Source organism: Mercenaria mercenaria, chromosome 7 (assembly GCF_021730395.1).
Source record: "Mercenaria mercenaria strain notata chromosome 7, MADL_Memer_1, whole genome shotgun sequence".
Taxonomy (NCBI): Eukaryota; Metazoa; Mollusca; class Bivalvia; order Venerida; family Veneridae; genus Mercenaria; species Mercenaria mercenaria.
Window position 1 is genome coordinate 80,152,120 of NC_069367.1, and position 17,109 is coordinate 80,169,228.

At 31.9% G+C, this 17,109-nt stretch overlaps 1 protein-coding gene across 6 annotated transcripts in view; it reads left to right on the forward strand.

The window, feature by feature from the left end:
* Positions 1-15,369, forward strand: part of LOC123553845 (uncharacterized) — a 52,881-nt gene extending 37,512 nt beyond the window's left edge. For 2 of the 6 annotated variants that reach the window (XM_053548758.1, XM_045343534.2), the window contains 5 exons: positions 5,116-5,149; positions 7,674-7,736; positions 8,070-8,244; positions 9,552-9,632; positions 10,097-15,369. In XM_053548758.1, the coding sequence (XP_053404733.1) occupies positions 5,116-5,149; positions 7,674-7,736; positions 8,070-8,244; positions 9,552-9,632; positions 10,097-10,322 (579 nt within the window). In that variant the 3' untranslated portion in view covers positions 10,323-15,369. Of the gene's footprint in view, positions 1-498; positions 639-1,031; positions 4,208-5,115; positions 5,150-7,673; positions 7,737-8,069; positions 8,245-9,551; positions 9,633-10,096 lie in introns of those variants that run through there. The other 4 variants (XM_053548754.1, XM_053548755.1, XM_053548757.1 and 1 more) reach the window with 4 other exon arrangements.
* Positions 15,370-17,109: the final 1,740 nt, after the last annotated feature.

The following is a 17,109-nucleotide window of genomic DNA, read 5'->3' on the forward strand; positions in this document are numbered from 1 at the left end:
TTGTGTGCGCGCGTGTGTGTATGCTTATTGTTCGTCTTGTCCTTATGTGTTGGCTTTGAGTGTGTGTGTGTGTGTTGTTCGTTTTGTCCTGATGTGTAAGCTTTGAGTGTGTGTGTGTGTGTGTGTGTGTGGTGCACGCGTTGGCGTGCTGGGGGGTTCGTTTTGAGGAGGCTGCGCTTTTGGTGCGTGGCATTCCCTGTTTGATATTTTTCTTTGTTTTTTTTTGTGAAGTGAACTGTTTTAACGTATCAGACAATGTTGCAATTATTAACTAATTTAAGATTGATGTAAAATCCTTTAAAGTTAATTCTGTTTATGCAGTGACATTCTGACAGTTACACATTTTGCATACACTGACATGGCTGTAGAAAGACAGTTTCAAAGCAAGTTTTGGTTTGGTTTTGTAAGAATATCGATGACAGATGTTACACTTATATAAAATGAGATTAATGCTACCTTTTTACTGAACATTCTTCTTATATTTTTGTCCATTTTCAGATCTGTCTGACTTATGGGTTACACCTTCATGGGTGAATCCAAAAGACAAACAAATAGCGAAATATTTTGATGTTGGTTCAGTTACTGGAAAAGGCAAAATCAAAGTCAAGCAAGAGGGATTGTACTTCGTTTACGCCCAGGTAAAACAACACAAGAGAAATTTTATTTTCTTACTCCTCGTGCAAGACATATAGATATTAGAACGTTTTAAAAGCGTAGGGTACTATACTGCTGCGTTATGTGTAAAACGGGTCCATTTCATCAAATAATATTTAATTACCATTACACTTTGTTGTGTATACCTTGAATTTTCAAGTTATGCAAATTATATCTTGTTTTCAAAGTCTTGCAGGATGGGGTTTATATTTGCAAATCACAAATATTATTTGCTACATTAAGTTTGATATGTGTTTGTCTGTTAACTTTATTTTCATTTCACATATATTAGTGACTGACCTTTTTATTATAAATTTAAAAAATAAAACAGTTGAGAAATCATGAGAACCACATGTCATGGTCTGAATAATTTTCAGATGAATTTGATTGGACCATCTATAAAGGGATTTGATGTGTTTGTGGAAGAAGATAATTATGCACCAGAATGCATCACATCATGCAAGAGGAATTCTAACCAAGATCAAAATGAGAACTGTTTTACAATGAAAGTTGTTCGCCTCAAATCTAACAGTTCAGTGTATATTCAAGAAATGGAAACAAACAGTCGTTCGCATTATCTCAAGAAATCAAGTTATTTTGGTCTTGTGAAGATTAGCAGCTAAAACCACGTGTCTTTGCATTTCTTTCCTTTTCATTTCTGCCGATGATATTCATAAACGTATTACCTCAAATTCTTTTATCTAGAAATTGTGATTTTCTACTACTTATTTGGTTAGAAAATAACCGAAATATTGAAACCTTTTGCAGATGACGTTGGCAGGAAAATCAAAAAGAGGATATCATGTTAAAAAGGAACCACAAAAAACTACTATAGCCTCATGTACAAACTATTCAGAACTTGAAGACAAAGCAGAAAATTTAGATTACATGGTTAGGCCATGTGCTACAATGACAGTTTTGAGACTGGAGAAAAATGACATGGTGTATATTGAAGAAATGAATGAAAACTCAAAATGTTTGTATAATAACCTATCAGCAGTATTTGGACTGATTAGGGTTGGCACATAAACTCGTTAGTATTCTCTTGTGGTTACCTTCTACTTCAGTGAACGTATAACGCCCGTTTTGCACTGGACCTACGGAATAAAAGGTTTGCCGTGACACAGTACGTAAGGAGTTATTGCAATAACCATTTTGTGCACCAATGTTTTATTTGAAATCTGACTACATAAAACTATGTCTATTATTGGTTTAGTTTGCATTTTATTCTTCCAAAAGATCTCTGTTAGGATATTTTCATGAGAAAAGAGAAATGGGAAAATATTGTCCTGCTTTCAACCATCTTGACTAGGCTTTGATAGTGTTTGTTCTGCTGACACGGGTTATCTAACCAATATTTGTATAACAATTTTGGATGTAAAATACTGTGATTTTACCTGTTGTTTAATTAGTGATATATATATACAATGTATTAGGATCTTTCATAAGAAAATGGTTTTAATCTACCTCGAATTATTCACAGAAATGAAGAATGATATTCATTTGTAATTTGAAATGTGTCTTCATTATGTGTTTTAACCAGTTATTATTATTATTATTATTATTATACCAGATTTATATAGCGCCCTTTTCATGATAAACACATTCAAAGGCGCTTTACATATAGCAAACGCAGCCACACAGGGCGCGAAATTCATCCTCTAGATGCGAGATCCAGAGCGATCTGACCAGAGGGACAGAGAGAGATAAAGCCCCAAGAACAGATAGAGAGAAATCATTTTAGATAAAGGCCTGTCCGGCTAACTTAACCTAGCTCTTTGCGAGTAGACAGCCTGATTCTTTAACATGCCCGGTGTATAGCACCGATACACGCGAAGCCGTCTTTCCCGGGAAGACCAAGTACAGGCCTCTTAGTTAGGTGGGAGACACTCAAGAGCATCTCAGAAATTTCCAATGCCTGGACTGGGATTCGAACCTCGTACCTCTGGATTAACAGTCAAGCGTGTTACCACTAGACCACCGGCCCACCTGTTCAATTTTGATATTACAACAGTACCTGTTTATACTGTTAACTCCAGACTTGAAATATTTTTGTAAACTTAACTTTCCATTAAGCAAAATTACTACTTTGAGATAAGAACACAACCAAATACTATATATGTTTCTTGAAAGTTTTGTAAATCTTTGGAATATAGGTATTGTATTAAAGTCTGATTTGTGTAATATTTTAAGCACAATTAGCACAATTGAGTGTTAAGTGAATATACACATGAATGAAATGAGCAATGTTCATTGTCTTTGTCAGTAAAACAGTACACGATGTCTTTATGAGATGAATAAAAATGTATGAAACGTATTTTCAATTATCATTTTTGTGTTCTTTTTCATTTGTTTTTTTTAACTTGTACATGCAATGTATTCTAATGAATAAAGAATTGCAAACCTGTCTCGCAGATAAAATAGTGTTACCACAATGTGCGAATGTTATGCTTCTGCCATGTCGAACTCTGTCTGCTTTGACCAAATATTGTTTTTCTGAAACGTATTTGTTTCAGGCAAAACTGTGCAGTTACATATATTATTTTGCACAGTGTTTGAAATGATGTTTATTCCTTGTTTAGGAATAAATGTATTTGTCTTTTCAAAATTTTTTGCTTATTTTGCAACTTTGATATTAATTTCAATATGTACAGAGACTATGAAAAAAAAAAAAAAAAAAAAAAAAAACAAACAAAAAAACAGACCCAGTTGCCAAAAGTACAAAGCGTGTATGATATGAAAAAGATATTGTTTCAGAGAACAAGGAATGAGGTATACAAAATTATAAAAGATAAGTCAAATAATACGTTCTTGTTCTTTAAAATTATAGAATTTATTACTAAGACATAAAAAACTATGGAATAAGCGAAACGATTATCAATTTAAGTAACTTGCTAAATTAACTTGTTAGGTAGTTGATAAAATATATCGCATTGCATGTGACCTTTCTGCATTGAAGGGATTTTTTCCCTCTTCGAAGTGTCAGGCTAATGATCAGCATGTATTTTTGACATTTAAGACTGTTGTTCTATTTCTGAATTTCTAGGAATATAAATAAATACTCAAGGCCTTGCAGCTATTGATAGTTTATATTCCTGACCCGCCTTTGTTTATGATTTCAACAAAAGAATGTGGATAAATCGTGGGTGAACGTCTAGCTTCAATGCAAAAGCCCCAGTTTTATTTAAGCTATCGAAAAATGTAGTCATATTGATCAATTGTGGGAGTTTCCTACATGTCACTTCTGAAAATGGAATACATAACAGTTCTTAAAAATCCGGAAACCCATATTGACATTGGAAATAACGCTGAAAAAATAGATAATCAACGGACGGTTTTAAAAAGGTTGTGTAGCCATTTTGACAAACGCAATTTATGTATTGGAGTATTGATGCTGTTTACGCTAATATCATTTTTGACTCAATTGCCACTGCACATGCAAGTACAAACTCATGATGAGCAAATAAAGAAGAATGTCGAAAAGATAAAAGATTTGATAATAGTACAGGAAATAATACTACAGAGCTTTGAGGGCAATTACGATACAGAAAAGGTAAAAAGATCTCATCAAGTATATAACGATGCTTAGTAATTTTATATTTGTTCCTGAAAGTACCATTAATTTATCTCGTGCAATTTCACATCATTTGCTTGCTTATTAATTTTCTCTTGTTCATATCGAGCTACATTCAGTCTCCATTTGCTGGCCTTCCAACGTAAGCATTTTTTATTATATAGAGCATGTTTCTCCATATTTGTAATTTGTTATAGAATTGTCATCTTTCAAACATATTCGTATCTAAGGTCAGTTCTTCGGCATTTTTTTTTTAAACTTGTACATAAAAATATAATTAATTATTGAGGTGAAAAAGTTCTTAGTACACATGTACATTAAGTTTGAAATGTCATTATTTACACACACAAATTATATTGGTAGCAATGGTAGATGTCCTAGCATAAATTATATAAAATGTATATAATTTTGAATCAAATAATCGAATAATATGTTCAATTGAGGTACGATTATTTAATTCAATTTTTTACACATATTGATTAAAATTCCGTCCGATCAAAACTAAATTTAAGCAAATTAAACTAGCACAGTTAATAAATACATAAACCGTTCTTTTTTTCTGAACGCGTGTGCAAAATAAAAAGAAATAATTATTTGTAGTAAAAAATCTAAGCAATGTGTAACAGTTGTTTACTCATATATTATCTATCATATGGTTTGATAAAAGGCAGCATTCTATAGCTCGTTTTAAGAAAGGATTTGTCAAGGTATAAAAAAATGATGCTCAGCTGTTTTCATGGCACATTAGGAAATCGTCTAACAAAAGAACGTTGTTTTTATTGCTGAAACAGTAAGATCATTCAACGTATACCGCAGCACTCTTTTAAAGTCAACATGCGTAATTTCATTTCCTGTCACGTTACAAAAAGTTTCTTTGTCACTTGCAGGCTAGCAAAAAGGGAGGTCGCCAAACAAGAACAGGTAAATGTATTTCTTACATTTGGTATGGATTACCTGAACGTATTCCTAACTTATGTTTGCAAAAGTAAATTTCATTTATCGTCGTTTTGTAAAGCAATGAACATAAGCTCTGTGGTGTTTCAGAGCAACCCTATTTTAAGAAAAGGTTAAACCAAGTACACCTTACCCTCAACAATTTGCTGGTACCAATTACCAGCTGGGTCGACTGAGATACAGTGTCTTACCTAAGGACAAACCGTAATTGGAGTTGCCAGGAATCGAACCCGGGGTCTTCACCTCCATATGAAAGTATTTTAGCCCTCTCGACCTATGCGTTCGTAAGTTGTACTTGATAACACTTACTTGCGTAACAATTATATATTTTTGCTATGTATTATACCAGATTTATATAGCGCCTTTTTCATGATAAACGCATTCAAAGACGCTTTACATAGCGCAAAGACAGCCACTTGGGGCGCCAAATTCGCCCTCTACTAGTACAAACACAGTAATAGCCTCTTAGTAAGGTGGGAGACACTCGAAAGCATCTCAGAATTTTCCAGTGCCTAGACTGGGATACGAACCCCGGACCTTTGTGCTGTGTGGCGGCCGTAAAAAGTCGCCCCGAATTCATCTCAGTGTTGTTATATTTTCTGGTCCTTCGGAATCATTGATTTCAATTCATTTAGATTTGAAGATTGAATTCTGCTTAAGCCGGTGCTAGGGGGCATGGGCAGTGTTGCATTTTCCATTACTGCTCATGGACAAACTCAATCAAACCGAGTCTGCAATTTTCACTGTTTGCCTTGTTCTCGGTGCTTCCGAGGGATCTACTTTCCAGATTTGTTTGGATTGACAGACAAGCGTGTTACTGCTAGAGCACCGGGTATCCATCTGCTATAGAACTTCGCTGCCGTCTTCTGTTTGCCTCTGTCTGATCAATCCCTTTAATAATCAAACATTATATTAGCAACATTCATTATTAAAGGAAATATTTTCAAATACTTACAAAAATCAAAATCAGAAGGTTTTAGATGACAGAAAACTGAAAAGAACCTGGAGGGATATTACTTTGGATCAGTTGAATTTACCTCTTGATAGAGAAAGACAAATGAAAACACATATACCTAGATAGCTCACCCGATTGATCTCCCTGCACTGTATGCTTAATTTGATTTAACATATTTACGTCAGATACGAAATAAGAGTATCAAAAGTCTGTACGATATACTGCAAAATCAGTAAAATTAATAGGGGTCTAATTTTCTTGCATTTCGCGGATATTGTGTCTTTAACAAGTGAAGCATTGTGTCCCCAGATTTGATACCCACGAAATTAAAATGATTTCACAGTACATTTAAGTAAAAGAATAATAAGTAGGGATTATTCTAAAACTTCTAGATCAAATAATATTGTTTTCTTGGTTACCTTTAGCATTAATATTTATCCGACACCTCTACTACATGAAATTTCCTTTTAATTTTGTCATGATATTTAATTCTGATTTTGACCACTTGTCATTATAATGGTATGTTTTATGTACTATATACCATCTGGTACTTCACCAACATCATTCGAACCTGCTCTATGATCAAGAGTTACACTGAAATGTTAAAATGGGCCACTGCTCGTTGTAACCTATGTTTATTCATATGGTGTTGTGAAACCTGTACGTGAGATAACATTGTAAAATTATTAAATGACATTGGGCACAGACTTTCATAGTTGCAACCAAAACAGCTATTTCTTTAGGACACTATTTCACCGGTAAGAACATGTTGAAGAAAAAATAACAGGAAGTTTAAAATCATTCGTTGGAACTGAATTTGTAAATAGACGTAACAATGTAATCAACAAAATAAAAACTGCACGGATGACAGTGGTTTCTCAGCATTATACATCGTATGCGATAGTCGCACCTTAAGACTGATTTAAAACAAGTTGGACACATTTAGTAATGCAACAATTATCTGATCTGATTTAAATAGTCTGCACCCATACATTGCACGTGAATTTATTAAACAGTTACTTTATTATTCCTTATCTAATTATGTTTTTAAATATGAAACTCTTTTGAAATACTCAATTATGTGCATAGGATTTGTACAAAGAAATTCATTATTAAAATAGTATATTATTAGAAATAACAGATAAAAGAAGACTCAAGAGGTTCTTAATATCCACAATAATAAATAACTGCATTTGGTATGATTAAAACAATGGATATATTAGGTCAGGTTGGGCTAGTAGGTATGAAAGCTAACTTTCACCTAATTGCCTTTCACTGATGTTGGTTCAAAGCCCAGCTTGCTTGTGGAAAACAGTTTGCTTTAAACTATCATAATTTTAGTCAGTGCATGAAATAATGTACTAAAAGCACCTTTGGTATATCTGTACCATTAAAACACGTCGTATGACCAAAATTGCGTAAACGATTTGCTTTATCCTACAATTATTTTAAATGATGACATTTTCTAGCTATTACTAATGATATGGTTGCCTATATTTAGCTGAATCAGCAACTTCTTTTCTACTGTCTTTACAGCATCTTCAAGCATACCACATTTTTATCTCAATGGCTCTAGAAGTTCTGGTCGTGTCACAGATGGTAGGTATATTAACATTTACTGGGAAAGTCTCATAATTAGAGTTTGATAGTTTGCAGTGTAGTGTAAACGAAAATACGGATTCTTTAATTGATAATCATACTTAAATAAAACATATATGTGCGTCTGACTGTTTTCTGCTATTGTTAATGTAATTCATTTTCTGTTATATCTGCCAAAGTTGAAATAAGAATCTATCATATATGTTTTGGAATCGTCGTAAACATTACATTTAGAAAATGTTACCCTTTCTGTAAACAAGAGGTTTGGTCATATTAGAAGCAGACAGTAAAACTTAATATTTGCACTGACAAATATTTTATTCTCTCTCTCAGTTTATGGACATTTCATTTGGAAAAGGCCCGAACATAGAACCTTTAACAGGGACAATGACTTTTTCGATGCAACCATCAATTCAGACAATTCGCTTACGAAAGTTAGAATTCTGAGAAGTGGTGTGTACTTTGTGTTTGCGAAAGTTACAGCAAATGGAAGGAGCCCACTACAAAGGTATATTGTTTAGATGTAAACTTACGTATTTCATTATTCCGCATTAGAGAACAAATGACATATTTAAGAAAGAGTTTTGTCTGTATCATTTCTTAAAATGTTGAACTGCTATGATCTTTTTGAATTTTAGAAATTAATTTATGGCCATAAATGTACTTTTCCCTCTAAATCTTCGGCCTATAAGCTGTTCTGACAAATATACATTTCAAGTTTCTACAGACGTTACATAGGAACAATTTTTTATTGTAGTTAATAGATATCTATTTAAAAATGCCGACCAACAGCTATCACATAAACGCAAATAAATGTCTTAAAGAACGCAAACCAGATTTATAGTTTTGAGAACACATTAAGGTATTTGAAGCAACTGTAGTAATAAAATGTTCTACAATTTTAGCATTTCAAGAATTTTTAAGTCCAAAGTATAATAAACATTATGAATAATTTTTATATAATTGATATTTAACCTTCGCATATTACATATTCACAGCTTGCAAGACTAGTTTACTATTGCCAACACCCTTTTACTGGCAAAAATGTTAATATAATACACAAATATGTTGGCAACCACTGGAGCACATTAACGCAAGCTAGTCTTCTGGACGGCCTATTTTCAATAGATAACCCATGCAGAATTTCAACACCACACGATATATGCCTTCGACAACAAAAAATTTTTTTTTTAGATATCTTGAAATAAATGCTATATTTCTTAAGAAGGCTTTTAAACTTAATTACTGACAAACTTTATGTTACGGAAACACATGAGAATTTGCTGTTTTACTACTTTTTACGATGAAAATCGAAAAGCGTTTGTCACGCTTTTACTCCGGATATACCACCTCGATTGTAAATATCTATATTTTGAAGTTATTATTTACTACTTCAGCTATAGCGCTATTGGTTACGACGACGGGAAAATGTCTTTATTGCCGCGGCGGTCCGGGGTTCGAATCCCGACGCGGTCATCTTTTTTTCTTGATTTGGAATTTTGAAAATATTTTAGAAACAAAAATTCATATTCTTATGTTCATAATATGACCAAACTTTAATTTGAAAGAAAGATTATTTTTAGCCCAATCTGGAGGCATGCTGCTTTAAGAAATTATAAAACCGTGCGTAGTTTTATAAAACTTTCTTTCTCTTTTGTATGATTTAAAATTATCACTCAATAATGTTTTTGAAAGACGACTTGAGGTTTGTTTTTTTGGTAGGCAGTACATCCGCAGAGACATGAATAATTACTCTTTCGTGTAACCTAATATGTGAAAAACATACAAATGTTATTGGCGTTTACCATTTTTCAGTAATGTAAGACCATCAGTTGGCATCTATTTAAAGAAGAATGATGAGGTACTGGATATTGCCTGGACAACACAGGACAACAGGTATACGATCTTTTTTCTAACAATTCAAATCTAGATATTTACAACAACCAGCCCAAATCATAATTAATACTTATTCAATACTTATATCATAAACAGGAATTAGACAAGATTGGATCTGTTGTTTCCTTATTTAAGATTTAGACATACCATGTTGATAGATTCAATAACCTATAGTGAATGTCTTGATGTGCCTTGATAATTATTTGATAGATGATAAAAACATGAAGAAAATTTCATCCACACCAAAGATGAAAATAGAGTATATAACGTTTTTCTTCTCGAAAATACATTCTTTTCAATTCTACATGGTAATGAACACATGTTCATATTGTTGAATTTCAGTCAGTTTATAGAGAGGTAAACTGCAGTTGTATTCCGGAAAACATTCTGAATCAAGAAGTAATGTTTGTCCCTATACTGTACAAACTTGATTATGTATCTTCAATATTGAATTGCATTTTCAGGGGAGGCATTTACAACGTTCTTCGAGGTCATTATAGTTCTGATGAAATAAAATATCCCATGGATTCATTGTCTGTATCTGGACTTCACAGATTAGAAGCAAATGACGAAATTTATGTGCAAAGACCACCCGATACAGTGAATAGTAGAGTCGAACGATTTCTCGTTGAAAACAATAAGGCAGGTTTTGGAGCATTTCTTGTTGAAGCAGAATGTTCAAGTTGTTGAGAAACAAATCAGCCGAGCTTGAAAACTGAAGTGTCAATGCTGGCTATTTGTAAATTGACACACTGCAGGTTACCTTTGTATAGCTCCTTACTGTGGTGAAAGCTGAAATGATTATATGAGTGTTTTTAAAATATATTTCATGAGAATAACGCACATGCACTGATATTTTGAGAAAATAAACACAGTTTATTTAGGAGGAGTCATCCTTAAAAATGCAATATACATATGTTAATTCATTAGTTCTCCTTTTAGTATATCATTTGCAGAAATAAGTTAAATGAAATCTAACAATTAATGTATAATTGCAGATACTGTGATGTCTCAGACAACATTTTAACTGAAAATCTTTGACCTTTTTTGAATTTTGTGACATTTTTCAATTGATTTAAAAATAAGGCGGTGCTAATAATGTGAGTAAGCTTTTCTAGAATCTAGGTTTTTGTTTTTTATTTCTTTAATGCTGTTTACGCTATGCAAGTTGTTGAAGTATAAATGTTGTTTTTTTCTCGCTATACACTCGTGAATAATGTATATTCAATTTTCCATATCACCAGTATATATATTATATCAAAGGTCTAAATCGGTGATATTAGAAACAGTATTAAACGTTTTGAACCGTTATAAAAATAAATTTGATAGTGATACTTTTAAATTTAAAATTTATTTTAAAATAATTTTCACGACCTACAATATTTTACAATAATTTTCCGAGCTGACGTAGGAGCACAATTAAAAAATTTGGAAGCAGAAGATGAATAATTAAATTTTTAAACCAACTATCTATATTTCAGAAATGCTTTTCACAGATAAACAAATAACAAACTTGCAAATGTAAGGAGAATAATAATTTGAAATGTTTGGTATGAATATGCAAACACTTAAAGGGAGACAATTAGAAGATTTTTATGTGTATCAGTATTTGACGAACAGGTCATTCTCTGCGTATTTGTAGTTTCATAATGCAGTTTTGACATTGGTATCGCAAATAGTCGAATAATACTTATTATTGCTTTTAGAGTAAATTGATTACTACTGTGTTATTTTTGTTTTCACTATGAGAAACACTTAGGCTTTTGCATATATTCTGAAGCTTTTTATTGCTGTATCAGAGACAAAATGATACTGTTTGATGGACGCTTCCTCCTTATGAGGAGTGCCGACATTTTATGACTCTATGATTCAATGTCTTATCTTCGTTTCTTCTTTAATCGGTCAAATCCACCTGAAAGAATTTTATTCAAAAGTCGCATGACCAATACACTTTATGTTAGTGTTTTATAATGCAGTGTTTTGTAAATCATGCAGTTTTTAAATTATTTTTTCAGACAGGTCACGTGAAAGCAGAAGAGCTAAGTAAAGACTATCATATGTAAATAGTAAAGAATACAATTCATTGCTTTTATCTGTTCTCAAAGTTTAGACATATTTAAGAACGATTAAAGGGAGACAAGCAAAATAGGAATTATCTACTTGACCAAAGTACCTTTATGTTTTGTTCATTTTGTATATAATATTTATGTTTGTATTTTAAACTGCTATAGGGCGATTCTGCAGCAAATAATTGATACTGTTTGATATGTTTTGTAACAATATGTTATACCACACGGCTAAATATCTTTAACGTATTTTGTGTCTATCGTTTATGCATCAATACATACAATGTGGTGTTGTTCTGTTTTGGTAAGACTGCATTCTCGGCTTTTGTATTGGATCTTCCGTCTCTCCTATTTATATTTCAAATGTCGAGTGAAGTTTGATTTTCATGAAATATATTTTTCCCAGTTACGGTATCATTTTATATTTGTAAAACTGAAAGAATTTACTTTAAAACATCAAAACTTCAAGATGAATTAAGAACTATTAGTGAATTATCCATAATAGTAGCTAAAAGATAAATTCCATAAGCGGAAGATAGAATCAAGTTATATCCGACGTTTCACGAAATGATTCTTTGTATATCCACACTATTTGATGCAATTAGTATTTATCATGAATGTAAAAGTGTTAAATTTATGTGTATAATTAACCCATCAAGACTTTTATTTGGCATGTAAACACAAACGTTAGTAGATATCATACATTTGACAGTGAAGTAATTTACTGAAGTTTTTATGAAACAGATGAAAAAGTTAAAATTTCAGAACCTTTGAAATGTCTTAATGATTTTAAGGCTTGAACCCATGATACATTAAGGCGCCCGAATTAAAATGGTCATGAGTCATCTAGCATGGGATGCCAAATGCATTTTATGAAATAACAAATAAACTATATTCAGAATGAAATATATAATTGCAGATACTGCAATTATTAGACAGCATTTTAACTGAAAAGTCTTTGACCTTTTTTGCATTTTGTGACATTATTCAATTTAGTTAAAAACAAACCATCGCGGTGCTAATAATGTGAGTAAGATTGTAAGGAAACCTAGTTTCTCATTCCACATTGCTATTTACTCTATGCAATTTGCTGAAATACTGTGTTTTCTAACTGAAGTGTTAATGGGAGTTTTTCACACGCCCTATGCGCCCTCGAATAATGCATATCCTAATTTCACGCAGAACAAACAAATTTAATCTGTAAATATATTATATCAAACGGTCTAAAACGGTGTTATTAAAAACAGTATTAAAGATTTGAAGCGTTATAAAATAATACAATTTGAAAGTGATACTTTTCAAGACCGTCATAGGAGCACAATTCAAAAATTTGGAAGCAGAAGATGAATTATTAAATTTTTAAAACACCGATCTACATTTCAGAAATGCTTTTAACAGATAAACAAATAATAAACTTGCAAATAAAACCAGATATAATTTGAAACTTTTAACATGTGCGATTTGGTATAAATATGCAAACACTTAAAGGGAGACAATTAAAATATTTTTATGTGTATCCGTATTTGACCTTGGTATTTGTAGTTTCTTTATGTAGTTTTGACATTTGTATAGCAAACAGTTAATACTTGTTATTGCTTTTAAAGTAAATTGATTACTACTTTTCTATCCTTTTTTGTTTTCACTATGAGAAACAGTTCAGACCTTTGCATATTTTCTGAAGTCTTTTTGTTGTTCTATCAGAGAAAAACTGATACCGTCTCCTAATTAGGAGTGCCGACATTTTATGACTCTATGTTTCAATGTCTTATCTTCGTTTCTTCTTTAATCGCTCAAATCCAACCTGAAAGAGAAATTATTCGAATGTCGCATGACAAATATAATTTATGCTAATGTTTTATAATGCAATGTTTTGTAAATTATGCAGTTTTTAAATAACTTTTCAGACAGGTCACGTGAAAGCAGTAGAAAGTAGTTTGAAACTAAGTAGATTATAATATGTAAATAGAAAATGATACAATTTATTGCTTTTGTCTGTTAAACAAGAATGTTCCCAAAGCTTTGACATATTTAAGAACGATTAAAGGGAGTCAAGCAAAATAAGAATTATTTACTTGACAAATATACCTTTATGTTTTGTTAATTTTGTATATAATATTTATGTTTAAAAAATAAATTGTATTCTAGACTGCTATATGGCGATTCTGCAGCAAATGATTGATAACGTTTAATATGTTTAGTAATATAATAATATGTTATACCACACGGCTTAATATCTTTAACGTATTTGTGTCTGTCGTTTTTGCATCAATACATACAATGTTGTGCTGTTTTGCTTTGGTAAGACTGCATTCTTTGACCTTGAAACCCTTTTTTTGTATTGGAACTTCCCTCTTTCTTAATTATAAATCAAATGTCGAGTGAGGTTTGATTTTCATGAAATATATTTTTTTTCCATTTACGATATCATTTTTAACATACAAGTATCATGCTAGTATTTCACTTAGATGTTCTCTACCACTCTCCGTAGTTGACAGGACCCCAAGGAAGAAAAGTGTTTGGCTCATTGGACTACCCTCTGTGTAAATATTTTGTTGCACATCATCATGAACACATATAACTATTTGTTTTTAATAAAATTTGAAAGCTCAATTGAATATTATATAATTTTCTCAACGCAGACTCTTCACTGGAAAATAATGACAACCGCGCGCTTCTGTAAAAGTTTGACACGCACAAAAGTTACACGAACGACTCCTTTATAATAATGCAACGTTTTATTGAAAACTATAGAAATTTTGTTTTGTATCAGGTGTAGTCAGATGCACTTAACAAAATATTATAAATATAATTTATTTGAAAGTCGCATGACCAGTCAGTTTGTTAGTGTTTGATCATACAATGTTTTGTAAATTATGTAGTTTTTAAATAATTTTCAGATAGGTCATGTTAAAGCAGTAGGACATAGTTTAAACATTAGTAAAAAATAGAAAAGAATACAAGCCAGTGTTTATTTCTGTTCAATAAGATTGTCACAAAGCTTGGACATATTTAAGAACTGTTAAAGGGAGACAAGCAAAATAGGAATTATTTACCTGACCAATGTGACTAAGAATGTAAATTGTTATGTATAAAATATGTATGTTTAATGAATTGAAATATATTTTAAACTGCTATAGGGCGTTTCTGCAGCAAATAATTGATACTATTTGATATAATACTCAAATAGTTTACTCCAGAACTTCAGGATTTGTTGAGAACGATTACGGAATCAATATGAATTAAAGGGCTATCTTTCCATAATATTATAATAACTAGAAGATAAATTCCGTAAGCGAAACATGGAATCAAGTTATATCAGACTTTTGACAAATTCATTTTCTAAATATTTAGCCACAAGATTAAATATTGGTATTTGTTATGAGTATAAATGACTCGTATTATCAAAATGTTTGTTTTTCATATTGAATGGGAATTTTATCATAAAAAGCAGAATGAAGGTGTTTTGTAGTAGCAAGTAAGTCTCATTACAAAGTTTTGAATATGCAATTATCATGTATTCTAGATGTATTCTATACTTCTTTGCCGTCTATAGGAACCCAAGGAAGAAAAGTTTTAGGCTTATTGGGCCATCCTCTATGTACATATCTTGTTGTATATTATCATGTCCACATATAACTGTGTGTTAAATAAAATTTGAAAGCTAAAATGCATGTAAAGTCTTTTTCTTTTCTTTTAATATTACGTATAAATAACAAATGGCAATCTATATTGCTATACATATGTGATTACTTCGTCAACGTATAAAGGTTTTCTATTTTAAAATAAATTTGATATTAAACATGTTATTATGCTTCATGTAACTTTATAATGGTTTGGCAAAAGAACATTACGTTGTCTTTAACCATAGATGTAGAGTTAAAGACTACGTTTCACAATGATTCTTTTGTCAAAGAAAGGCAAGAGATAAATTATAAGATATGTCAAACATTTGAATGCAAGTACAGTTGAAAGGAATGTTTTGAAAGCATTTCGAACCAATCCTTCGTGTCTTAGTAAGTCGACAAATAAGTATGTGTGATATCAACCCAACAAGACATTAGTTTGGCTTTTAAACAAAAAACATGTTACACAATTTACAGGAAACTGAAACTTACTTCCCCATGCAAAGAAAAAAATATCTTTTTATTTGGCGAACTTTGTAAATGCGGGAATTTAAGAAACGTTTTGACCCTTTATGAACCTGGCCTCGATTTAAACCATTTCTTACTGAGATCAGTCCTTATGTGGGGCTTGATCATTATGAAATGGAGAAGTTTGTCAGAAAACTTTATCCAGCACTTTTACAATATTTGACTCAAGTGACACTGATCTTTGAGGTACCTGATTCTTGACTATCAGATGTTTGTCCCTAACCAAGACCAACCCTTATGTGAAATTTGCTGATGATTGGGACAGTCGTGAAATTGAAAAGCTTGCCATAAAGCTTTAACCTGAATGCAGCGCCAACGCCGACACAAGAACCAGAGTAATAGCCTTTCTTTTTATTCTTCAAATAGTCGAGATAAAGGGACAGAGACTGCATTTAACGTATTTTGAAAGAATATTGCCAACCGAAAACCGCACGTATATGATTTCAATAAAGTCATACAGCTACCGGTTAAAGGGAAATAATCGATAAGTGAATAAATAACATTTTATCTTATTTCATATATAAATGTGCTGCTTAAAGACCGTTGCAATGTCGTAATTGAAATTCAGTTGCCAAATGGTAAATGAATCAAAATTATTAAATACATGCACATAATTTACTCGTATGATGCAATATTTAATCTATTTAAAGGATTTTGCATAGATTTTATTAGAGATGTCGCTAGATCAGTAGTTCAGTTAAATGTGGCGTATATTGACTCAGAGATGTTACATTTTCTTGTCCTTTGGGATCATGTATTCCATTTTCATTATGTTAGAATTTCGCTGAAGCATTTAAACCGGTTGAGGGGGCTTGAGGGTCGCTGCACATTTCATTACCCCTCATGAACAGACTCCTTCCAACCAAGCCAGCTATTATTTTGCTTGGGTACGTTCTATGCTTCTTAGAGGTCTTCTTATACATTTTACTTACTAACATGACTTACACATTTCGTTCTTAATACAGAAAATGATGATAATAATTTCATCACTGTAACATTAACTGATATATTTAGAAGTTAACAAATTCTTAGCAATACTATCGACGTACAGCAAATTAGTTTGCGGAAGCTTTAGATATTCTGGAGCGGTCATTGAAGTGAACCGGGTAGTGTTTAACTATCTTGACCATCATTACTGAAAACTTTTCGACCTAGTTCCAGCAAAACTGTCGTTGATACAGTTGGAAACCTAGTGTAGCTTTAGACGCTAGAATATGTTATACATGGATGTTTTGTAGATGTATAAACTTCTTCTAAGTC